The following is a 27,246-nucleotide window of genomic DNA, read 5'->3' on the forward strand; positions in this document are numbered from 1 at the left end:
TTAAAAAAAGGACCACGCCAGCCCATAAGGTCAAATGAAAAGCCTCTTATGAATACTGAACTAGCACATTCGTTTAAACGGTTTCAGATCTTGATGCCAGGAGTTTCAAATTCCGGTCTGTAGCACATTGTCTGTAATTGCGGACCGTGCACTTTTAGTGCTGAAAACCTTTAATAAATTAGTTCTGTCCAGGACTATACTACCACGAAGGCCTGCCTACCTGCCTAGTTATTAGATAGCCTTGTCTTGTTTGATCTGTTTGCCGTACCTTGGCAAAAGGCTAGCAGTAAAAAGAATGTATAAAAACATGACATAAAAAGATTTATTTATGAAATAAATCAAAACATATACCAGCATTGGACAATGAGAATACATGGGTAGAAGGCACTTCAACGTATTAAGTTTGGTATAAAGCCGGGCTTACCATGTTCCATTTCCTACTAAAAATAACTTCTGAACTGTCTTACAGACAAAACAGTGAACACATGACTCATGAACAGAACGTGCCTCTTATTTTCATCCAAATTATATAGGTTCGGAAATCAAAGGAGATTTAGCATTCTTAATAGCATACTATACATAACACATGACAAGTGTGTATGCAGCCAACCGCATTGCAGTTTTAATCTAGATCTTTAGCTTTTATACAGTGTTAGTCCTCGGCTTCCACCTGCATAGAGGCTGTAAAATCCTTGGCTAATTCTGTAACATCTTCCTCTGTTGTTGGCGGTGCACCTGAGGCTACATCCTCCGAGTGCTTCTCTTTTTTGCATTGCCTGAGGCATTTGTCCAGTCTTTTGATGAACAGGTCAATATCTTGCTTTTTAATGCCGATGGCTGATGCCGCATTCAGATAAGCGCATGGATAGTCATTGCTGTGAGACATAAAACCCTTGAAAACATATCCGCTCACTGTTTGTGATGTTCCAAGTGACACAACCCTGGAAAAGATTCAAGCGAAGAAAGTTAGAGCTACACAAAAGAAATTTAGGATACCATGGCGTACAGTAATACTAAGAATAGGAACAATACAGTAAAGTCAAATAGGTCTGTAGGAAGTGTCAGTTTATTATTAGTCCTTTGGGCCAAAATAAAATAAAAAATTCAGTATAATGTTATAACTAAAGATGAACGCAACTCATGCATGCTTAAGTCCGATCATTCAGCATATGAATACCGGTGGCTGAAGAAGTTAAATGCAGCCCTAGGGAGTCCTGGAAAACATAGATACAACCATAGGCCATAGCCACCATATTCAAATGTCAAACGGTCGGTGCTAATTTCTAGTTATAATATGAATGGTAAAATATAAAATTAGAACATACAAATGTGTCACTTGTGGAACTGTGTTTGTGCTATGAAAGATTTCCAAGGCTTTTATAATTTAAAAAAAAAAAAAGATGTTCATCACCAGGGTTACCCTTTATTGAGGAAACCATTGCACAATACACTGGGGGATAGCTGGTATGAGCCGTGTGCTGGTGTTGATAAATCTCACTATTGTTTTTTCCCCAGATGCAGCAAACGCTGAGATGTCTTTCAGCAACTGGAATTCTCAGTAGGGACGATACATCTTATTCTTTATGATAAACAGAAACCATGTGAGGCGTGCATTATGTTACACCATCTCCAAGATACCATTTCCGTGAGCTCGTCCTTATACTATCGGGACACAATATGCACGATAAGAGAAAAGTATTGTTAAAGGTGCCCAATAACCCACAGCTATTAACCCCTGTCAATTTTGGCAACACTGGGGGAGATTTATCAAACATGGTGTAAAGTGAAACTGGCTCAGTCGCCCCTAGCAACCAATCAGATTCCACCTTTCATTCCTCCAGACTCTTTGGAAAATGAAAGGTGGAATCTGATTGGTTGCTAGGGGCGACTGAGCCAGTTTCACTTTACACCATGTTTGATAAATCTCTCCCTATGTTGCCAAAATTGACAGATTGGAAAAGGGGTTAATAGCCCCTGTATTTGTATTTTTATTTTTTGTCAGCGTTTAAAAAATAATTTTTTTGTGGGGCGCAGGATGTAAAAAACTCAGATATTTGTCCACTTGGCACTCAATTTCTAAATAGTCAATTAAATAACCCATCAGCTATGAAAATGACCATAGGCTTCATTATTATAACAAAGTGCACATTGCAAAAATGTCTACAATCCTTTATAGCAGGAATGGGGAACCTTCAGCTGTTGTAAAACTACAATTCCCAGGCATGTTGGAGGGAGGGATGAAGGTTCCCCATCACTGATGTATAGGACCATACTAATAAGCGCTATATAGAGAGTAAGGGTCCTATTTTTAACGATTAACGACTAAGGGTACTATTAGATGGGCCGATGGGGGCCCGATAATAAATGTAAACGAGCACCAATCTGCTAGATCGGCGCTCGTTTACTGGGCCTATTACACGGCCCGATAATAGTTTAACAAGGGCTGCAGGGACATCGTTACCGATGTCCTTGCAGCCCTTGTTTAAACGTTATACATTACCTGTCCATGCTGCAAGGCTCCTCTTCCTCTGTGCTTCTCCCCGGGTCCACACGCTCCAGCTTCAGAGTGGCCTGTGTCAGCTGACAGGCCACTCAGCCAATCCCTGGCCGCAGCTGAGACAGGCCACTCCACTCTGAAACTGGTGCGTTCGGGGGAGAAGCACAGAGGAAGAGGAGCCCTGCAGCATGGATAGGTAATGTATATCGTCAGTCGGCGGCCGCGCACCGCCAATTATAGGTCAGAACCTATATCAACGATCAGCCGATGACAACAATCATCGGCTGATCGTTGTCTTTATTACACAGAACAATAATCGTCCGAATCGCGCTGATTATTGTTCTGTGTAATAGTACCCTAACGATAAACGATTTAAAACGAGATTGTTTATCGTTAACCTAAAATCGTTCACCATATTACACAGAACGATAGTCGTTAGTTACGATGCTTATTGCGATCGTTACTATGATCATTTACTCCTTCCGATCCCAGCAAAACAATGAACAATGTGCAATTACAGTGAACGATTAGTGAAAAAATGCAAAACTTGAGCGAACAAATGAGGAATTACAACAAACGATTAACGATAATTTAAGGTTTAGATCTAAATCAACGATCGAAGACACAATTTTTGATTGTTGCCTGCAATTACACACAACGATTATCGTTTAAATTGGAACAATATAACGATTTTTCGCACGATAATCATCACGTGTAATAGGGCCCTTACACCTCAATTAAGGCACCCTATTGTCTTACTAATGTTTTAACTTACTAATGTTATTTTACTGATCAAAAATGGATGAGCTCCTATAGTCCCTATAGCCCCTCCTAAGTTCTGTATCTGTTTACTAGCACTGAGGTAGGATGTGGATCAGCTGCTGTACTTCCCAGCAGTACAGACACATTACCGCCTCAGCTGAATATGATCCACGTAGCTGCTGAACGCCGGACATGTGGATACAGCAGTTTTGCCAAAGCTGGTCAAGAAAACTCAATAATTCAAAGTAATAAAACATTCTGCTCTAAAAGGAGAAGTCAGGCAATTTATAAAAGCGGACAAAGAGGAAATTGATTAAAATTACAGACTTATTTCTCCCATGCCCGCGATGAACGGGCAGACTGGCTGCAGGACCCCACCGGAAGGCATTTTCCCCCAAGTTGTGATGATGTCATGACTTGGGGGGGCTTTCCTGGCTGATGGACTGGCTACTCAGCCAATCAGTGACTGGAGCGGCGTCCCACCCCAGTCACTGAATGGCTGAGCAGTCAGTCCATCAGCCGGGTCGTGACGGTTCAGCACCGGAGATCCCAGAGCAAGGCGGGGTCCAGAGGCCAGTCTGGTCTCTCACCACAGATGCGAGCAGTGGAAATCCATACTTTTAGTCATTTTCCCCCCCTGCTGGATTTTATAAATCGAAGGACTTGTCAGCGTTCCCAACTCATCTATTTAGTAAAATATTTAGTTTTCTTTACCAATCCGAACCGGTCTATTTCTTATAGGGACACATCCTATTGACAGAGGGAATGGTAACACCCATTTGTCAATTTACTAAGGAGGGGTAAGCTGGCTTATCCGGACACCTTCTACCGGTGACTGAACCTGCCGCCAGCATACTGTATGAGCACTTTAAAGAGGTATTTAGCTTAGGCCATTCCCAAAAATAAGCAAAGCCCTTTTGGTTTACTTACCCACCAGCCCTGAGCTATTTGAAACCATTCTTGATGTTTTCGGCACCTCTGTTCCTCAACGGAAGTTTTACTAATTCTGGGACTATTTTCAAAATGGCGCCATCCAGGACATCACCGCTTCTGACATGCCACGCACATCCTCTATATCATTACCATAAAGAAGAATACACAGCACTCACCGAATCTTGTAAGATATTTATTGCAGGTTAAGAGATGTATAGGCCAACTTCTGATTCCCAATGCACAGCTTTCTCAAGGCCATATCTTGAGAGATATTCGGAAAGTGCTGTGAATTCTTCTTTATGGTTATTTGATGCAGCTACCTTTGCATCACATGTGAGTTAAGTCCAATCCAGAAAGACTATGCATGTATCTGAGTCTAGTAGTGCCAGCTCTCTATAATCTTTGCATAACTCCATCTAATCCCTATGCTGCTGTCTCTCCTCCATCTCAGTACGTATTCTCCACTGTATTTCACCTCCAGCTCGGCATGTCTCTGCACTATGGTTAAAGGCATGGCCCACTGACAAGCCCCGAAGAGTGGATCAGTGGATCACATGTCCTCCGTCACCCGGCAAACTGCAGGGACTGAGGACACATGATCTACGTCTTTGAAAAGGAGGGGGAAAAGATCAAGGAGTGAGAAGGAGAGGAATGCATCCCCTGGCTTTAGAGCGCCTTTAGAAGCTGGGAAAGCTCTAAAATGACACAGAGGCAGTGATTACATACTACAGCAAATATCTAAAGCTTGTGGAATAAAACTGAATACTACAAAGATCATTTTGAGTGAAATAGCCCTTTAATCTCTCATTTCTGTCCCCCATCAGCTTTAAGTAAAGATTGGGAAAACCCTTTAGAGTAACCATGCAGGATATTACAGCACAATTATGCAATAAACTATTAGAAATGGTATTCACCTTCAATCTAAGAACAAAGCTTAAATGGGTATTCTGCTCAAAATGGTCTTTGCATCATTCGATTGTAATACACAAGCTTTAAATATTGGCGATTGTATGTAATCACTTCCTCTGTGCCGTGCATTTTCCAGCTGACATCCCCCTCCAAACACTCTAAAACTGGTGAATGGAGTCCTCTCCGACTCGCTCACGTGTCCTTAGTCTCTCCAGTGGGCTAGGAGGAACCGTTATCAGGTGGAGGATGAGCGCAGCACGCCGGGAGCTGTAGTCTTCTAGCAGGCGTCATAGTGTAAAAACTCACAGGCTTACAAAAACTTATCTGAGGAACGGAGGCACCAAAAACAGTGGGAATGGTCTCAAATAACTTAGAGCGGGCCAGTAAGTAAACCAAGGCGGCCTCTGTATGTACATAAGAAGCAGGACTATATCTGGCCATTCTATCACTAGTACATGTCACTTTCCCCCTGGTTAGCACCCTGCATACTCCATCCCTGTGTCTGCTTTCTCTATGCTCAGCTACAGTGAGGATGCAGACTAGCCTCTGTGCTGCCTTCTATACATTTTTCAATAACTAAAAACAACATCCTGCAACCCTACCTCACTGTAACAAACCTTCAGAAGTTCCCAGACCAGCACTGAGCTGTCTAACATGTGACTCAAGCGTTTTCTGTGGCCACAAAGTCTGCACATTGCCCAGGCTGTTTGTCTCCTGTTCTAGCTCACTAATCTTTCATACACATTTTTTGGTATTGTTGCTACAAGAAAACCTTGTTTCACAAAGGAGACCCCAGCAGTTAAGAGATTTACATGGTGGGAATCCTATCAGTCGTTTACCTTTAAGCTCCTGGATCCCAATGAAGAATCTGTAGCAGGGCCCCCATAACTATGTGCCACTTGCACAAGGGCCCAGATGCAATTTATACCTCTGCATCCTCTACAGCTACACCTTAGCTCCATTTATCCAACTATAGATAGGAATAACAAGTTTCATAGGAAATCAGATCCACTCACCGGGCACCAGACACTTGTCTTGTGAAGAGCATAGAACCAAGCTGGGTGATGGCCATGCCGTCCTTCTCACTAAGATTCTTCAAAGACATAGCTTTATAGTCGAAAAGAAGAAAGGAAAAATATTACAATGCCACATGTATGATAAAGGTAGAAAACTCTAAAGAACAATTAATACCGGAGTATAGGAAGATAAAATAATTATCTACATACATATATACACATATTAGACCGTATGGCATGACACTAATGAAGAAGGAGACAGAAGTGACCTCACAGAACCTGTAGCACTGTGCTTTATATGAAGCTTACAGGTGATACCTAACAGCCTCGGATTTTACTGCTTATTTTATTAGCAATAAAGTTATTATTACTTTTTTATTAAGTATCACTGTAGGTGCAGCAATAAGCTTTTTGTTAGTCTTGGGTATGTGTTCTTCGCCTGCTGAACAGTTTGCCGATGTGGAATAAAATTGGACGAGCAAAACCAATAACCTGATATGATATATATAAGATCCCTTTATCTTTGGGGTTTTATGTAAATACAATACAATGAAGTTATATAACTTTGTAATATACTTTTTTTTTTACCTCCAGGAGTCGATAACCTGTGCAGACCTAACAATTCTTAGTTTATTTCTAATAAATCCAGTGTAGTCAATGCTCAGTACATTGGTAGCACAATCTGCTTTCCTGTTCCGATTGTTTACTACAGTGGCTAAAGGCACTATTACATGGACGGACTACGGCCTGATCATTTTAGTGAACAATTGCTGATCTGCTAGATCGGCACTTGTTTACTGGACCTTTTAGACAGCCCGATAATTGGGCAGTAAGGACTGCATGGACGTCGTTGTGGCTGTCAGGCCGACAGGCCGCACAGACTGTGCAGTTGCCGGGACCAGGAAGCTGGGGAGCACATGAGAGAGGACCGGGAGCAGGGAGAGGTAAAGGCCCTATTACACAGAACGATTATTACGTATTCATCCGATAATCGTCCCGTGTAATAGAAGGCAACGATCAGCTGACATGAACGATATAGGCTGATCGTCGCTGTTCTTTGTCTTTCAACATGCTGAAAGACAAACGCCTGTCATAGCATCGATCTGCTGCTGTCGTGACGCAGAATAGGAGCAGTGGCAGCAGACCGCCGCTATCCTCTATAGGCTGCCCAGACGATCTAGAAATCACCCAGGCAGCGCTTCCTACAGCTCCCCGCAGGCCCCCCCTGTACTCGCCCGCTTACTGCTGCCGCGTGTGGGGAACGAGGAGCACTGGTTTGCTCCTCTATGTCGCCCCGTGTTATAGGGGCTTTAGGTATCAGGTGTTTGGGCAAATGTCAGCCGTGCATTGCTAATACACGTAGCAATGTGCAGTCGGCGCCCGTCGATTCTAGGTCCAAACCTAAACCAACAATCAGCCGATGATCGTTGTCATTGGCTGATCGTTACCTCTGTTACACGGAGTGATAATCGGCCGAATTGGCCCGATTTGGCCGATAATCGTTCCGTGTAATAAGGCCCCAAAGGTCTCCATACACCTAATACTTTTATCCACCATACTAGCTGCTCATGGTGGATTCAGCTGGGCGTATAGGGCTCTCCCAACCGACCACCGACAGATGTTGGTGAAGATGGGGGTAGGACGTGATGAAAAATCACTGCCAGACCTGTTTATTCTGGGAGAGATAAGCTGCAGCCAGAGCCACAGAGCTCTCCCCTCCCCATCGAAATGACAAAAACGTTCCTGTGTATGGGGAGGAAGGGGGGCTGGGCAGGAGAGATAACTGAGTGCCCAAAAGTTACTGTTGGTGTACGACCACCTTAAGTGTAAGCAAGGTACAGTATATCAACCTGCAGTCCAGGCTGTTCCAAGGGGTCTTCTTATACTAAAACTTTGATGGCCATCAATGACTAATCTATGGAGGTCTGTCCTCTAGTACTTATCAACAGATTAAAAAAGTGCAAGTGCTTGGTACTGCAGCACAAGTCAAGTGGATATATTCAAGAAGTTAGAGACTTAAAGGGAAAATCATATTTGATACACCACCAACTCCTAAAGCATAGAAGCAATGTTTCTGACATATTGCTGCCTTTCTTTAGGCATGTAAATTGACACCCATGTGTATAAGGTGGCTCTTGACATTTGCATCAGAGAATCCATTTAAATGCAGTCTCTACTTTCAATCTACAGTATAAGGACTTACGGTAAAGAGCTCCTAAAACATTCCAGTAAGTCATCAAGAGGCGCTCTTCTTCACCCTCTTTAATGCTGTCAATTCAAGAGGATGGACTGAGCTGCAGTACCAGGCACGGCCACACTCGTGTGTACAGCGATGTGTCTATGAAAACAATGAAGCATGCTGGACCGCCATGGCCCCTTCATTGTGCTGATCAGATGTAATCCTGGGGTTGGTGCTGTACCATCAAACAATCTTTTTTTTTTTTTTCTACAAGTTTGTTCTCAAGTCCGGGTTATATCTCCCACATGCTCCATCAGGTCAGGAGAAGGCAATGGGGAGAACGAGTCTTCATGAGTGCTGGTCTTACACATGAGCTATCCTGAAGATGGGTGATCAGAAAAGATGAGGGCCACTCAAGACTGAAGAAGCTGGATGCAACCCTAGGGAGCCCTGAAAAACAAGCATACAGCCATGGATTGTATACCTGTATTCCTGGACTCCCCAGGGCTGCATCTTTTGTTTGCCATGTCAACAACCCATAAGCACTGGATGTTCAGATGAATAACACTAATGGCATGGTCACAGGATCCCCACCCGTTGAAAGAGCAGAGGTCTCAAACACGAAAGCTGTAGTCTGCGGGAATTACAGAAATAGCAGAGCCAAACGTGCGCTCACTCTAGAATTTCATTCTGGTCCTGCTGTAGGAGATGTAAACAGGGGTGTTGTCAGGCCTATGTCTGTCCATGGGTGCAGGAGCGTGTGCACAGATGTATATAAACGGACACGCCTGTCTGGTTACAGAAATGTAATCATGCACAATATTCATATATATACCATTCTGCATAGAGCCAGAAGGATTCTGCACCAATTCTAGACTTTTTATAAACCTGCCTAATGTTTAAGTAAGAAGATAAGGGAAGTCAATGATATCGGAGTACACGCATCTTAGCCAACAGATTGAGGTATAATCAAGACATCTTAGAATAAAATGCGTGTTGCAATCTGCAGAATCCCAGCAGACTCTGACAGCCATTTCCTTGCAGTTGAAGACTTTATAGCATTAATAGGCTTAATGTCACACAGCACAAAGTAAGTATCAGGGAACATTTGTGCTCGGCATTCTCACAGCGCCATAAAGGATCGGATCCATTGATTGTACTAAACCATTACGTCCGGTCTAAGTGCTTACTGCAAGTATCCCTTTGTGCTGATAATACAGATTCACTGTAGAGTCAGAGAACATAGAACAAAATGTATCAGAGATGAGACTTATTTCACATGGCAATATCTGAATATAAAGCTGTATAAATAATGAATCAGATTTAAAGAGCACCTGGTGCCAAGATACAATGCCCATGATGTCATGATGCCCTCTGACATCAATGACACTTACTGACTGCCTACTGATAGGTTCTTTTTTATGTGAAAATTGGGTATGGATTAACCATTCAGAGCAGTGGCCATTTTAGGACCAGGGCTATGCTGTTGGCCAGTGTCACACACAGAAATTTCTTCCCATAGTTTCCTAGCCAATCACAGCACAATACGCATTCGTCACTGCTATGCCATGTCCTAGTCTTTACGAAAGTAAATTGAAAGGGCTGAATGTGCTGGGGGATGATTTACACAGTAAAGTTCTATAGATGGTATGTGGAAGAGAGAAGGGGTTACTGATGTACTAGGTTTGCAATGTGCTCTGTGAGCAATAGCAATAGAGATAAAAAGGTTTACATTGTAGTATTGTTGCTGAGAAGCTAGTGTGTGTGTGGTTGCGTGTGTGTGTGTGTGTGTGTGTGGGAGTGTCTACACTGCAGCACTGGGACTGTCCAGCACTAGGTTGTTATTTACACTAGGGACAGTTGCCCTGGGGTTTGTGGGTGTGGATCCACAGCAGATTTGATGCCGTTTAGTTATTTAGATCAAATCCGCTGCGATACGGTGTGTGTGAAGCTACCCTAAGGCCGATCATCGATCCGTGTTATAAACACACAAAGATCAGCTGATCGTTTCTTTAGGCTTGGACCTAAAATCATTGGGTGGAGACTGTGTATCGCTACATGTAATAGCGATGTGCCGCCGATTGCTGATGATGCAACAGTTTTTACATTACCTTTCCATGTTTGGGAACATGGATAGGTAATGTAAAAACTTATTAGGCAAAGGCTGCACAGACATCACTAACCATGTCCGTGCAGCCCTTGCTAAACAATTATTTGCCCAGTGTAATAGGCACAGTAAATGAGCACAGATCTAGTAGATCGGTGCTCGTTTGTAGTATTTAGTTTACATTCTAGGGACAGTGTGGGTTATTTTCAGCAAGCAAACGGGCTCAAAGACTGCAGGTACACAGACTAGGCTCTCCCTAACATAGATGCTTAAAGGGGTATTCCTGGAAAAATCAATAATTTATCAATGGAAAGGGTTAACCAAGGTTAACCCTTTCCTAATATACTTACCTGTCCGTTTTTGGCCCCCCACGGAGATCTCCCGTCCGGTCACGTGATGGTCCAAGCTGTGACTCGCGGATCCTCTTCTTCCGGTTCGGTGACGTCACCACCCGGCCGGCGACTGACTCTTTCTTATTAGCAGCAGAGCACTGAACCCTGACTGACTGACTCCGTACACAGCGGAAGCATGAACTCTCTCTTGCCTCATACACACACACAGCGCCTGTCAGCTGAGAACAGCTGCTTACAATAAGTGCCGATACGGGGGCCGGCGCCGCAGCACACTGGGGGATGCGGGTGAGCTATCTTTGATCAGGACAGATTACATAGGAAGGAGAAGGCCAGGAGGATCGGGCTTATAGCACAGGGAGGGGGCCGGGGGGATCGCTGTAATGATAGAGAAGGAGGGGGCCGGGGGGATCAGAACCCGGCTAACTTCGTACAGCAGGAGCACTAAACCCTGATTGGCTACACACTACAAGTCAGTCAGGGTTCAGTGCTCTGCTGCTAATAAGAGTCAGTCGCCGGCCGGGTGGTGACGTCACCGAACCGGAAGAAGAGGATCCGTGAGTCACAGCTTGGACCATCACGTGACCGGACGGGAGATCTCCTTGGGGGGCCAAAAACGGACAGGTAAGTATATTAGGAAAGGGTTAACCTTGGTTAACCCTTTCCATTGCTAAATTATTGATTTTCCCTGGAATACCCCTTTAACCCTGCCTCCACTTCCTTTGTTTGTCTGTGTTTCTCTATTACCAGAGACAGATTTCCCCTGACTACAGACAGATAACATGGAGGGAAGTTGTTTGAAAGACAGTAACCATTTAAAGACCGGGATCATCAGGAGTCAGCTGCAGATCAGTCAGTTATTGAGCCCACTCTATAAATCAGGGTCTATAATTTGATGAAATGTAAAATGCTGGAAACAGGTTACTAGTGCAAGAGATCATTTTAGCTGTTATGAAGGGGTCATCCTGTGTGGAGGGCAAGTCATGTGTATCTTACATGGGGGGAGATTTATCAAACATGGTGTAAAGTGAAACTGGCTCAATTGCCCCTAGCAACCAATCAGATTCCACCTTTCATTTTTCAAAGAGTCTGTGAGGTATGAAAGGTGGAATCTGATTGGTTGCTAGGGGCAACTGAGCCAGTTTTACTTTACACCATGTTTGATAAATCTCCCCCCCATAGTTCTTCATAGGGAGAATGAGAAACAGTTATACCTATGCTATACTTGGATTTGGAAGACATGGACAAGCAGCCCATTCGTGAAGTTTGTAAAACGACCAAGAAGGATAAGAGGTTTAAGAAGGAATGAAAGTGGCTGTACGTGTCATTTCCCAGCCAGCAGTACAAACTGACTAAAAGGAAGAGTTGGGCTCTATAGACTTTTAATGAAGCCCAACTCCTGCTATAAGGAAAAATCTCGATTTTTAAAATTTTTTTGGACAATTCTCGATCTAAATCTCGATTTTTTTTTCTTTTTGCTAAATAAAAAGAACATTTTCTCCCTGCAACGTCAGATATTATTTTAATGACGTTTGAGACAACTGTATTGCTTCCCACTATAACAGTGCTTTCTATGCCCCCATGTAGTATACAAGCCCCCTCTGTGCCCCCATGTAGTATAGGAGATATCTAGGTAGGGTGTAGTAGTGGAGTTATAGTGGATAAGGGGTGTGGTGGTACAGGTAAAAATGAGAGGTGCGGTAGTAGTACAGGTATAGGATGAGGGGTGTGGTAGTACAGGTATAGGATGAGGGGTGTGGTAGTAGTACAGGTATAGGATGAGGGGTGTGGTAGTAGTACAGGTATAGGATGAGGGGTGTGGTAGTAGTACAGGTATAGGATGAGGGGGGCAGTAGTAGTACATGTAAAAAACTAATAACCTGTAACCCCATCTATAACATCTAACCTTATTAATGGCTGAATGGATCATATTATCTTTGGCATTAGTGGAATCAAATTATTATCATCCCAGATATACAAACACTGTATTCCAGTCTCATTCTCTTCTCTACTCTCATATTGAGTATAGGGCTGAACTCTCACCTAGTAATTTCTTGACCTCCAAAATGGTGGATGACTGGAAGTCCTAATATGGTTGTGTCTAAATGGTCACGTGGGTAAAGTATGGATCATAGTGAGATATAGCTACGTGTCCAGCTTGACCAATCCACTTGGAGCTTTGCCAGTATACCATTTTTGGGATATAAGTTGTACTGGGTGTAACCATATTTGGGCATAAGTGTATATATTTTCCCGGTCAAGAGAGTATATAGACTTAAAGCCCTATTCCACGGGTCGTTTAAAGGAGCAATATCGTTCGTATTCGGCCGAGCAGCCCCTCCCGCACTCACGAGGAGCGAACGAGCGCTAATAGCGCTCGTTTGCTCCTCCAAACGACTCGTGGAATAGGGCTATTAGAAGGTTAGTTGGTTGGGGGGCTTTTGTATACCATCTTTCAAGAGAAGCCTCCACGCACATCTGGGGTTTGTTAGCCCCCACCTCAGGAATTCACCCAAGGAAGTTCTTTGTTCTCCAGCCAAATCTTCAGTCACCATTGGAAAGAGACTACATCCCCATCATTTTTGGGACTCTGAGACTTGAACCACAAAAGACATTCTAAGACATTTGTAAGACTATTGCCTTATTTCTCTTATGATTGATATCCTGATTATATGATATTTGTACCTCCTTTGGTGAAGAATTAAACCCACCATATTTTTTACCTACAAGTTTTCTTCTGCCGTCCTGGATAATTCAAATTTCCCTCCAAAGCACACTTTTCCTTTTTTTTTGAACCTCATCCTTATTACAGTACAGGTATAGGATGAGGGGTGTGGTAGCAGTAGTACAGGTATAGGATGAGGGGGGTAGTAGTAGTACAGGTATAGGACAAGGGGGGCAGTAGTAGTACAGGTATAGGACGAGGGGGGCAGTAGTAGTACAGGTATAGGATGAGGGGTGTGGTAGTAGTAGTACAGGTATAGGATGAGGGGGGCAGTAGTAGTACAGGTATAGGATGAGGGGGGGGGAAGTAGTAGTACATGGGGGTGACTGGGGGCAGCTGGGGGTGACTCAGGCAGGAGTGCACATTGCCCTCATCCTCCTCTCCTCACCCCGGTACACATGCAGGTCCCCGGTCTCTGGAGGAGCCAAGGAGGCTGAAGGGACTGTACAATAGGGTGATAGCGACGCTGTCATTACTGGAGCTGTACAGCGGGATCGAGTGTCCCGCTGTACAGCTCCAGGACCCGCAGCGCCGATATCACCCTATTGTACAGTCCCTGCAGCTTTCTCTGCTCCTCCAGAGACTGGGGACCTGCATGTGCAGCCTAGAGGGGAGCGGGACGCTGTGTGTAAGGGGCGGGGGCAGGTCAATCACTCACTGCCCGCTTGCCCTGCACCTCAACGCAGCTCCTGCCCGCCCGACACTCAGCGCCACAGATCCCGGCACCTCACCGCAGCTCTTGCCCACCTTGCATATCGCCGCACCGCCCGCCCGACACTCAGCGCCGCAGTTCTCGGCCGCCCCGACACCTCACCGCAGCTCCCGCCCGCCTTGCATACCGCCGGCCCGACACTCAGCACCGCAGTTCCCGCTCGCCCCGACACTCCCGGCCGCACCGCCTGCCCTGCTGAAATAATCGATTCTAACATTCTGGGTGAATTAATCGAATTAATTTGATCGCCCAGCCCTATTGGGGACTTTAAGGAATAGGTCTATCCCCTGGTCCACCAAGGTGCTATGGATAAGTGATCTTCATGGAGAAATATTTAAAGGGTACTTTTTTAAAAAGTATTTGACATGTTCTAGTGTTGGTTCTTTTGTACAAAGCCCAATAATTGTTAAACCACAGTTTCAAAATCCCTTCACACGTTATTGTGTGGTCGGGATCTTAACACCAATGACACTTCTGACTTCTGTTTTTGATGTTCCTGTAATAGATAATGTAGGCTGCTGTATGGGGAAAAACATAGATAATATTACAGAATAGCAGATTAGCCCAAAAAGCATGTAGTTTCTATAAAGGAGCCAACTTTTTTTTTACAACAGAACTCTTGTGGGCCTCTGGATCTGCATCGTGATGTCATCAGAACGTTCTAAAGCAGACATTTCTGTAGACTACATGGGGTCAGGCTAAACAAACCAACTTTATATGGGTCGTCTTAGCACATGAGCCACCAGTTATATAAGTAGTGTGGTACTATAAAGCATATTAAAGAGTGTAACCACTAATAATTTTATGTCACTTACCCAAAGAAATGGGGTTATGGGGGGTATCTAGTAGTCTCTCATTATGTTTTGCTGCCAAGGCCTTCAGTTCATTGGTGAGGTATGTAAATAGCTCCTAGAAGACATAATAAGCATTGTTTCAATGTCCATAAAGCAATAGTACAATATATTTCTTTCTTTAATTATCAGACTCCTCTTCTTTCCTGCCTCTCAGTTTGTTGGTAAGAAAGATGATCTGCTTCACTGAGGGACAAGGTTATAGTGCAGAAAGGTTTATGGAGAAGGGAGGGGGATTAGGGAGCTGCTGCAGTCACAGAAATAGATACACACAAAGCCACCGCTGCTTCTAGTGTTCTACTACTTTACCCCAATGCAAAAGTAATAAACCTGCCTAGTGCTGCTGTATAAAGTCCTCCACACTGCTGCTACTTCTGTGTGTGAGAGTTACATAAAGTGGATCAAGATTTCCCAGTGTATGTGAAACATAATAGCAGCAGCTATTAGGAAACCTAGTTATATAGTCCAGTGACACTTTACTTGCTGGGTTATATGCACCAGGCCTATACTGATGTAGATAATCTCCTGTATGAGATGCTGAGAATTTTGATATTTTTGATGAATCAGCCAATCACTGGCCGCGGCTCTGTGCCATCTTAGCCAGCGATTGGCTGAGCGGGCTGTCACTCCACAGACCAGTTAGTCTCGGAAGTAGCAAAGCTGCAGTCAGCGGGGGACCCCGGAGAGGCCGCATCGGGACACCGGGGGAGGTAAGCATAACATGTTCAAGAGTGCAGCAATTCTTTAAAACTTCTTAAAGGCTGCACATTCATCTGTTCAACTACTCCTGCTTTAACTATCCTGTTGATCGGCCCCTGTAAGGGTATGTTCACATGTGGCAGGTACGCTGCAGACTTGTCTCAGATTCTTTGTTTATTCTGACATTATTGAAGTTAACTAGAAAATTTTTTAAAAAATCTGCTGTTAACATACCCTCGAAGAAAATTAATAATAATTACAGTAATACTAAATGCTGACTGTATGCTGTACTCTTATTGGACACTGAAATATCATAAGGTTCCATTTTATCGTCAAGATGATATGATGTAAAAAAAAAAAATTTAAAGAGATTATGTGTGTGTCTACAAGTGTCTAACAGTAATATATACAGTAGGTTGTAGCAATACACTCCAGAATGCAATAATCATATGGTCTTTAGTGACACCAAGAGGATTATATTATATTACAGTCTACAGTTTGTTGTCTAGATATACAATACTGATACAATTCTCTAGTGTCTATACTACATGCTGCTTTTTTATTTTTTTACAGAAAATGTACCCATGCTGCCAGACACTCTACACAGGAAAAATTGGGTTATTTAAGCTTTTTTTTTTTTTTTTTTTTATACAAGTATCAAATACGAGAATTGGATAAAACATACATTTTCTACAATTTGGAAAAAATCTTTCTGGGTGATGAGACGTGCCTTCTGTGATTGATAGTTGTAGTTGGATAAAAATAAATAAAATCCAGAATGTGCAGAGTCTAAAATGAATAAATCACTCGTTATATGTATTAGACAGATTCTTTATAATGTATACAATAATTTATTCATTTAAAACTCCCCACTTACTATGCTTAGGAGTCAAGTGGGCAGTCCTACTCAACAATAGACAGCAGTCCCTGTACGTGTGTACACAGAGAGTCACATAGTAGAACCACCTATGGTACTCCCAAGCCAACTCCCAACTAATTATTATTATTAGAACATATCTTACTGGAAGACTGAACAGCTCAAAATCCATGCAATACTCAAACGTGCCTGCGGAGGTGCTGCAGGAGAATTCAACACATGCTACAAAAAGCTTCAATGCAGATTCAGGCTGGGTTCACACTACGTATATTTCAGTCAGTATTGTGGTCCTCATATTGCAACCAAAACCAGGAGTGGATTAAAAACACAGAAAGGCTCTGTTAACACAATGTTGAAATTGAGTGGATGGCCGTCATTTAATGGCAAATATTTGCTGTTATTTTAAAACAACGGCTGTTATATTGAAATAATGGCCGTTATTTACTGTTATATGGCGGCCATCCACTCAATTTCAACATTGTGTGGACAGAGCCTTTCTGTGTTTTTAATCCACTCCTGGTTTTGGTTGCAATATGAGGACCACAATACTGACTGAAATATACGTAGTGTGAACCCAGCCTCAAGCTGTATGCACGCACCAAATTCTAAAAAGAAGTTATTATTCCTTCTGTATGGGAGGCTTTATAGACCACAAATTCCTGTTAAAGGGGAACTTATCAATTTTATGCTACCTAAAATAGAAGTCATCAGAGTGATCCCTGGTGCCTTCAGCTGGCTCTTTGGGTATAGTGAGACACCTATCGATCAAGGCTGGTGGGGCAATCATCAGTGGCTTCTCCCCAACCCAATGTTCCACGTTTTTGGCAGCATAAAGGCGATAGGTGCCCTTTAAAGTGGTTGTTTGCCTTAGACGCCGCATTGCATATGCCAGTGAGGACTTAAATGGCTTCCCTGTAAGCAGTAGCTAAATCATTCCCAGCAACATCTGCGACCACTACCCCATCCATCTCCCCCCATGATAAGCTCTTGGGCACCAACGTTCAATGGAGTATACTTATTATATACCAACTTCAGTGTAACCATAATTAAATTAAAGTGAAGCAGCCCTTTAAGAGCATAACCCTTTGCTTATATTCCTTGCAATAAACACTTCTATTGTTTGGTTTAGTTATTACAAAGTAGTCTAATAAGCGTTAAGTGACTGACACACGGAAGGTCGGCCTGTTGTCTATCAGGGATGTAAATCTTGGGAGGATAGATTAGTAATACGCTATGTTTAATCAGATAGTGAGTGGATAACGCTATCATTGTGGAGTCTCCTTCAGCTGACCGCAGAATCGAGTGACGATGGTTGCCCTTGGTCTTACCCATCAATAAAATGCATTAAGTATCAGCGGTTTTATCAAAGGAAGGGAATACCACGCAAGTCATCTCCATCAATCACACTGACTTTTTTATAACTTCTAGCTGTGCCTATAAGTTTCTCCCCTGCCCCGACCTCCGCTTCTTCTAACACACACAGAGGCACATATCCTGTGTGGTCACACGCAAACAGATGGGGATCCTATTTAATGGAGATTAATAGAGCGTATGGGCACGGAGGATTCTTCCTTTCAGGGGTCAAATCAATAACAGGCTTTCTTCCTGAGCTACTCTGAAGGGGAACTTAATAGCACCCCAAGCAGATGCGGTGCAAGGTTGCAGAGAAATGAGATGGTGACAGCATTGATTTTTAGGGACTATATTTAGCTTAATTTTAGCCTCTCTTTTCTGATGAACAATTGGAAAAATTCTGAAAGCACCGTACGACCACATAGAAAAAGCTGGACAATTTTTTCTCCCCCCTGTAATTCTGGAGAGGAGATTCCGCAAAATAAATCAATGTCAGGCCGTAGAAAGAACGGCGGTGGTAAAGGCTAAATTAGATTGAAGAAATATAAAAACAAATTATACTTTGTGTTTTTATAGCAATTGATTCTCAATATGGTATTATATAGGTCTCAAGGATAAACTACAAGGAAGGTCATTTCTATATTAGTCACTAAGTGGCTGATTCTTAAAGGCAGCGTGGTCACAGTATTATCACCTATAGAAAAAACTCTACTGCCACCTATCTGCCTGGTTAGTAAGAAGCTGGTGTCACTAATGCAGACCAGTGGGTGAGATGTGGTCACCCATTTACCATTGTGCCTTTTGGTAGGCAACTCCTGATCCTACTGGGGCAGATCTGTTAAAGGTGTCAGGAGAAAAGAAAAAAAAAAAAAAAAAAAACACAAAACCAATCGCAAAGCACAACCAATAGCAATGCAGCTTTAAAGAGCTAGTCCAGAGAAAACTTTTTTTTTTTTTTTTAAATCAAACGATGTCAAAAAGTTATACAGATCTGTAAATTATTTCTATTAAAAATATTTCAGTACTTATCAGCTGCTGTGTGTCCTGCAGGAAGTGTATTCTTTCCATCCTGACACAGTGTTCTCTGCTGCCATCTTATCAGCGTTAGGGACTGCCCATAGTAGTAAATCCCCATAAAAAAAACCTCTCCTGACAGAGGTAGCACCAGAGAGCTGACTGGAAAGAATACACCACTTCCTGCAGGACATACAGCAGCTGATAAGTATTGGAAGACTTGAGTTTTTAAATAGAAATAACTTACAAATCTGTATAACTTTATGACACCAGTTGATATGATTTTTTTTTCCCCTCCGGAGTACCCCATTAATTTTTGAAAACTAGTGTGATGTGATATGAATAAAGCTGTACTGTGATTGGTCGCTATAGGCAACAGTCTTAGTTTTAGACAACTTCATTACTCTCCTCCATTGGGCATACATAAATTGGTTTTATGACTGGCACTTGGACATTATGGTGGAGGTTTATGAAGCATAAAAGGCCAGATACAGGTTAGGTGCTTAAATGGCTGGGTGTTTTATATGCTCCCTCCATAGTCGGAGGTCTAGAAAACGAGGCCTGGGTAAAAGGACCCGTAAAACGTATCAATTGTCTTTATAGAAAAAACTCACAATAAATGTAAAAATATATGACATTTAATTAATAAACATATTAAAAATACATATAAAATATATACATCACCGGAGCTGAGGAGAAGGAATGATTACAGCCTTTAACCTCTTGTCGTAGCTATTTAGTTTCTCGCTTATGAATATATATGTATATATTTTATATGTATTTTTAATATATGTTTATTAATTAAATGTCATATTTATGTATTTATATATTTATGTATAAGATATATATATATATATATATATATATATATACACATATATATATATTACTTTTACATAAACATATATTATACAAACACCATTACCATCACCCCCATCATGTCTGTACAGACAAAGCCAAAGCTGTGGTTGTCAAGGCATATTAACGGGAATTGTAGTTCTGCAGCAGCTGGAGGGCTGACACCAGTGGTTTAGGGGACTCGTACAAGTAATTTGATCGCTCATACAGTACTACACTTAACATTATCTTCTGACATCCCGATGCTGGAGGGCAGCTGTCAGTCACTAATGTTCTCCAGCGGTTGACCATACATGTAGGCTAGTTTGCAGTAAAGCTATACTATAAAATAACAAAAATAGCACAAAACTATACCGTAAACGGTGGGATCACACTGCTATATAGTATTAGCACAGTATCTGTATAGTTTCACAATCTTACCCTTCCCATTGTGTGGGGGGGGGGGGAATTTGCAGTGGAAGAGCCTACCTTCCTTTCTGTCAATAGATTCTTATATCCATTTGCTCCAAGTGACAGCAGCGTTATCAGGACATCCAGAGATGGAGAGGCTGACGCCCTTCCAGGATACATTTTGCTAATTTCTTCAAGGAAAGACTCATTAAAGCCTGCTATAACAGCGCCACCTACAGGAACCATGAAATTCTTGTCTAAACTCTGCACAAAAGCGTCAATCCTGCCCTTACGGGCGCCCTGAAAGGTAGAGAAGAAACATGAGTTTTGTGGTTATCCAAATTTTACTAATTTTGCAAGAAATTATTGTTTTGTTTAAAAGATTTTATTTGATGTGAATAACCTAATGCTAGGGCTACATAATGACTTTGGTCTTGAGACACAACCATTGGGTAACATTACATGTGCTGTTCATGAAGGCTGCTGAATTCTTAAATCCAACATAGAGTAAATCTATGATAGATTTTTGGTCACGAGTCTCATACGAACTTGCATGCAGCTGTCACCTGACTGCACCTTGGCTATAAAAATGACTACTACCTTATGTACACAGCAATGTAGTGCAGCTACAGAGTTAGTTACTAATAGCTTAAAGAGAACCAATCACCTAAAATTAACTGTCCCTATAATAAAAGATTCTCTCTCCCTAAATCTATTCCTGAAGATACAGACTGCCTGTGCAGTCTGTATCTTATGCTTTTACCTAATCCTGTAAAGCGGAGCAGTAAGGACGGGGGCGGCCATCTTGATGACGTCACAGTGGTGCGTTCCAGCGCTGGAACGCAAGGGACGTAATCAAGATGGCGCCCGGCTTTACTGCACCGCTACAGAGGACTGGGTAAAGTATAAGATACAGACTGCAAAGGCAGTCTGTATCTTCATGTAGTTTATTTCTGAAGATACAGACTGCCTGTGCAGTCTGTATCTTATACTTTACCCAGTCCTCTGTAGCGGTGCAGCTAAGCCGGACGCCATCTTGATTACGTCCCTTGCGTTCCAGTGCTGGAACGCACCAGTGACGTCATCAAGATGGCCGCCCCCGCTCTTACTGCTCCGCTTTACAGGATTAGGTAAACGCATAAGATACAGACTGCACAGGCAGTCTGTACCTTCAGGGACATACTAATAGGCCCAGTTAGAATAGACATACACAGTGATCTCGCGCTGTATAGCGCGGGATCACTGTGTATTTACAGAGCGGCGGCAAAGGCTCATGGGAGCCCTTCCCGCCGCTCGGCATGCCGGGAGCTTCCTGTCTCGCGCCGGCTCTTTTGAAAAGAGCCGGCGCGAGACAGGAAAAGAGAATGTGTATATTGTAAAATCACGGGCATAAAAGTAAATAATTCCAATTACAAATATTAATAAAATATTAATTTACAGCTAATTAGCAAAAAAAAAATAAATTTAAAATTTCGGCCATGATTGGTTCTCTTTAAGGGTGGTATTACACTGGATGATTTTTCGGCGATTAACAATCTCAAACTACCTCTATGACAAACGATATTAAATCGTTCACCCTATTACAAAGTACTTGCGGTCACTCTTGCGCTCGTCCTTTCCTGGCTGATAGACCAGGGAAGGACGTGGTATTACACCGAACGATGTTCGAACGATTTACAATGAAAATAGGTTCAAATTTTATGAAACGATCAATGATTTCTCGTTGGTCGTTTAAACATTGCCTGCTATTACATAAAACCATTATCATTTAAATCCGGATGATCTAATGATTTTTCGAACAAAAATCGTCCTGTGTAATACGGTCCTAATTTTCAACTTGTTGGTTCCATTTTGGTCCTGCCCTTGACCATATGACTGACACTTACAGCCTGGATGAAACATACACCAGGTCATGTGAGCAGCAAAGTAATTGTGTCTAATCATTTTAAAGAGAATCCCATCGAAGCTCTCATTATAATGACCAGAGACTTCATGACTTATGCTGCACACATAACCTGCTGTAAGGTTTAGCAAGTCTGAGCAATGGTCATTTTCTACTTTAAAGTACAAAAAAGGGTGAAGTTTAAAGATTTAGAAAAGCAAATGTATGCGGTACAGATGCATGATATGTATACATTATATACAGTACCTGCTGGATGAGATGCATACACTTTGAAGTCTGGACACCATAGGCATTATTAACTATGTGAGGAATATCATACTTGGCACAGATCTCTGCCAGTTCCTCCAGTCTAAAAAGCAAAAGAGACTCTTGGTAACATTCATGGGAATTTATTATAATTATTTTTCTTCTACAAAATGGTTTTTACTAACTTATAACAGTATAGTGTAGGGAGTAGGAGTCTATAATAGTGCATAACAGTAAAGGCTTCATAGACATCAATGCTAGGTTGCGATGTAGTGTGTACATTAGGTGGAGAGGTACCGGGATATAGTCTGGGATTGGTGGACTTAAAGAGGACCTGTCACCCCCCGTGCCGGGGTGACAGGCTCCCGACCCCCTGTTAGATCCCCCTATACTCACGTGATCCTGCCGGGTCCCGCTTCCTAAGCCGGTCGGGTCATGGAGATATCAGCGCCCGAAGCCCGGCGCGCTCGCTGAGAGATGAGTCCGATGCCCATAGAGAATGACGGAGCATCGGACTCCCCAATTATTCTCTATGGGCATCTGACTCTGGTGTCAGCGCGTGCGCCGGGCTTCGGGCGCTGATATCTCTGTGACCCGACCGGCCCAGGAAAGCGGGACCCGGCGGGATCACGTGAGTATAGGGGGATCTAACAGGGGGTTGGGAGCCTGTCACCCCAGCACGGGGGGTTACAGGTGTCCTTTAAATTACACAAGGTGTGATGAGATGGAAGAATATGAGGTTTGTCATGATAAAGATTGACTAATAAATCTTCCAACTTAGGCCATGTTCGCATTCTGTATGAACATCGGCCGTTGTTTGACGAGTCAAACAATGGCCAATGTCTCAAATGTTCACCCGGCCGATACTGCAGTATTGGCTGGGTGAATACTTCTTTATCTAAATTGGAATGCGGGGCACATTAGGGTGTGCCTGCACCCAATTAGCCATAGAGCACAATGTAAAGTATGGCCAGGAGCCGTACTTTACACTGTGAGAAAAGGCTCTCTTGTAAACACTACGGATGTTGTTTCATACACACCAGTGTGATTTCTCACTGTCAATAAGTAGCAGTCGTTGTTGCAACTTGCAATAACGGCCGTTGTTTATTGTAAAAATACGTAGGTTTTTTTTTTACCTGTCAGGCACACGAGGGGCAAAACATGATGTAGTGGAGTGAACACACAGGATACTCTCAGCTCCCAGCTCAGTTATTCTGGATTCCACAGCATTTAGATCAGTGCGCAATTCATCCCCTTCTAGAATGTTCTCAATCACCACAGGCTCAAAACCTTGGGAAGAGATGATGGGATGGTACACAGTCTAGTTATGCTGGGTTGTGATGACAACTACTATACAGTATATAATTTTTTTTTTGTTCTTCTTCAAGGAAAAATAAGACATCTCCTAAAAATAAGACAGCGCATATTTGAGAGCAAAAATTAATATAAGACATGGTTTTATTTTAGGTAAACACGGTATAAAAAAAAATGCACCAATGAGATCCCAGCGCCGACTTGCTAATGTAAAAAGAAAAAAAAGAAAAGGACCTGATGGTTCATTCGCTTTAAAAGATTTTGTACAGGCAGACTCCATGATGTCCCTCTAAACTGCCTATAATGATTCTGCAGCCGATCCCTGATCCCTGTCTCTACCTGCATACACCACAAGTGAACCCCTGGGTAATGTGATTTGCTGCTGTGTTACACATTAAAAAAATCTGACTGGAACAGCCCTTTAATCAGGGAGATTTATCAAACCTAGAAACAGTGACGGGTCATACAAACCAATCAGATTACGGCTTACTTTCTAACTGTCCACTGAAAAGAATGGAAGCTGGAATCTGATTGGTTAATGCCAACTTTAACACGTAAATATGTGATGCCCATCCGGAAAATATAAAGCGCCCAGTGTTTACCTGCTGTGATCATCGACTTGAAGCAGGACTTCTGGTCTATCCGCGGCCATATAATGTATTTTGCCTTTGGCCTTTTATGCCGCAGCGTCAGAAAGCAAAGAGTTAAACTCATTCCAGTTGCCATTGGAACAACAAAGCAGCTTGTTGCCGCCCGCACACCTGTAATGAGAAGTCGCCGGTACAATGAGTGATTTTTCATGCCATTGTGTTTGGAGGCGATGTGAATGTAATGGAAGAGTCCACCCGCCTGCAGTCCGGAGAACGTCCAGCATCAGGGAGTTGGTCAGCTTATTCAGGAGACTGGAGCCCGCAGCTTTGGGTTGTACAGCAGATATATCCCCTGACCGTCCGATCCCATGGATAAGCCTGCAAAAAAGAGAAATATTACCCCTCCTCTCAGTCAGAACATATGCACACTCAGCTAAGCATCCACGTCACGGAGGGATTTGGTGCGAGCGCTGCGGGTTGGACAGGTGTCCAGCTAAGGCAAGTAGTGTGCGGCCGCCAGCTACGGCAAGTAGTGTGCGGCCGCCAGCTACGGCAAGTAGTGTGCGGCCGCCAGCTACGGCAAGTAGTGTGCGGCCGCCAGCTACGGCAAGTAGTGTGCGGCCGCCAGCTACGGCAAGTAGTGTGCGGCCGCCAGCTACGGCAAGTAGTGTGCGGCCGCCAGCTACGGCAAGTAGTGTGCGGCCGCCAGCTAAGGCAAGTAGTGTGCGGCCGCCAGCTAAGGCAAGTAGTGTGCGGCCGCCAGCTAAGGCAAGTAGTGTGCGGCCGCCAGCTACGGCAGGTGTGCGGCCGCCAGCTACGGCAGGTGTGCGGCCGCCAGCTACGGCAGGTGTGCGGCCGCCAGCTAAGGCAAGTAGTGTGCGGCCGCCAGCTACGGCAAGTAGTGTGCGGCCGCCAGCTAAGGCAAGTAGTGTGCGGCCGCCAGCTAAGGCAAGTAGTGTGCGGCCGCCAGCTAAGGCAAGTAGTGTGCGGCCGCCAGCTAAGGCAAATAGTGTGCGGCCGCCAGCTAAGGCAAGTAGTGTGCGGCCGCCAGCTATGGCAGGTGTGCGGCCGCCAGCTATGGCAGGTGTGCGGCCGCCAGCTATGGCAGGTGTGCGGCCGGTGTTACAGTACAAGACTATTATTAAAAAAAGAGAAATACCGATAATGTCGTCGGGCGACCATGCCACAGACTACTCTTCCTTCTCGCTCTCCCACTCCACAATTCCCAAGGAAATTATTACTGTCCATCACGGCCAGCTCATGGAGGAAGAGCTCGATCGTGCTCTCATCCCAAGCGTCCTGCGGACATTTACCCTGGAAGACATAAAGGAGGCTACAATGGTGACAGTCATAATCCAACATTTAAGGGATAGTTCACCCAAAATTTTCTTTCAAATCAACTGGTGCTAGAAACTTGTAATTTACTTCTATTAAAACATCTCAAGCCTTCCAGTACTTATCAGCTGCTGTATGTCCTGCGGGTAGTGGTATTCTTTCCAGTCTAGAGAGCAGCAGAGGCTTTCTATTGGTATTTAAAGAAGTTATCCAGTGCTACAAAAACATGGCCACTTTCTTTCAGAGACAACACGACTCTTGTCTCCAGTTCAGGTGCGGTTTGCAATTACGCTCCATTCACTTCAATAGAACTGAGCAGCAAAACCCTGCCCAAGCTGGAGACAAGAGTGGCCATTTTTTTTTGAGCTGGATAACCCCTTTAATACTGCCCTGAACAGTTCCTAACATGGACAGAGGTGGCAGCAGAGAGCACTGTGTCAGACTGGAAAGAAGATGCCACTTTCTGCAGGACATACAGCAGCTCATAAGTACTGGAAGACTTGAAATTTTTTAATAGAAGTAAATTACAATTCTCTGGCAACAGTTGATTTGAAAGAAAAATATTTGGGGGTGAACAACTCTTTTAAAGGCACATACGTGTGGCAGCATTACATGGCCATGTTGTTATAGTGACCATGGCCTCCAATCTGTATATACTGGACTGCATCCGCCTTCTAGTGAAGAATAAGGAGCCTTATAGAGTCAAACTCCCGGCCCTCCAGCTGTTGTATAACTACAATCCCCATCATGCCTGCACAGCCTTAGGGGTTAACCTTGGCAATTGTAGTATAGCAACAGGTGGAGGGCGGGGAATTTGACCCCTGTGATATAGAGAGAGCTACCATATGGGGGGAGGTCTCTATGACAGCCAGGGCCACTGCATTTTCTAAAAAGTGATCCTCGGGCTGCATTAGACTTAAAGGGGCTGACTACTTAGTACATAACAGTATTACAGGACATGGAGGCAGACTGGGAAACTGTATGCACCCCATATATTACCATACAGGCTCCATGAGGCCGAATATACATAACATGTATGCAATATCTGGTGGTGTCTCCCAATACACACGTGACTACTACCATCTGGATACTGCCTCTAGCATTCTGCACTGTGTGAACAGTGTTCACTATCCATATGCGTCTTTTTCAGGGTGTAATCTCTGAGCAGCTTTAGAGACTGTGCCTATGGACAGCTACAGAACACATATGATAATAAAACATATAACCAATGTGTTTCTCTCTGAACTACAAATCCCAAGATACCTTGCGGCCGGCTGTCATGTGACCACAGGGGCCTGCATGCTGCTGCTTACCTTCTCCAGCAGGACACGTATCAGCTGCTCGTGGCTCCGCCGCGCTTCCCTCGCTTGCCGGATATAGGCCGGGGACACAAGCTGCTCCCCGGCGCTGAAACTTTCTCCGTTCATGGCCGGTGACTGCCCTACAGAGGCGGACGGTAACTCTCCAGCCTGAGGCACAGCGTGACTCGGCCGCGACTAAGCCCCGCCCCCTGGTCGTATAACTGACCAATCAGGAGCGAACACAGGATGGAAATACTGCCTCAGCCAATCAGGTTGCGACCAGCAGCGTTTCAGTTTTGGACAAAAGTCAAAACATAGATGAGCT

General features: G+C 43.7%; 1 protein-coding gene across 1 annotated transcript; it reads right to left on the reverse strand.

Moving 5' to 3' along the window:
- Positions 1–308: 308 nt before the first annotated feature.
- On the reverse strand, positions 309–27,147 carry SEPSECS (Sep (O-phosphoserine) tRNA:Sec (selenocysteine) tRNA synthase). The gene is made up of 10 exons (XM_069977488.1): positions 26,934–27,147; positions 25,445–25,599; positions 24,545–24,663; positions 24,298–24,456; positions 23,518–23,671; positions 22,382–22,484; positions 20,311–20,532; positions 15,006–15,099; positions 6,118–6,208; positions 309–941 (listed from the first exon to the last, which is right to left on the reverse strand). Exons 1-10 carry the CDS (start codon positions 27,045–27,047, stop codon positions 653–655), a joined length of 1,500 nt encoding a protein of 499 aa, XP_069833589.1. The 5' UTR covers positions 27,048–27,147; the 3' UTR covers positions 309–652.
- Positions 27,148–27,246: the final 99 nt, after the last annotated feature.

The sequence above is a fragment of the Dendropsophus ebraccatus genome, chromosome 7, assembly GCF_027789765.1.
Source record: "Dendropsophus ebraccatus isolate aDenEbr1 chromosome 7, aDenEbr1.pat, whole genome shotgun sequence".
Classification (NCBI taxonomy): Eukaryota; Metazoa; Chordata; class Amphibia; order Anura; family Hylidae; genus Dendropsophus; species Dendropsophus ebraccatus.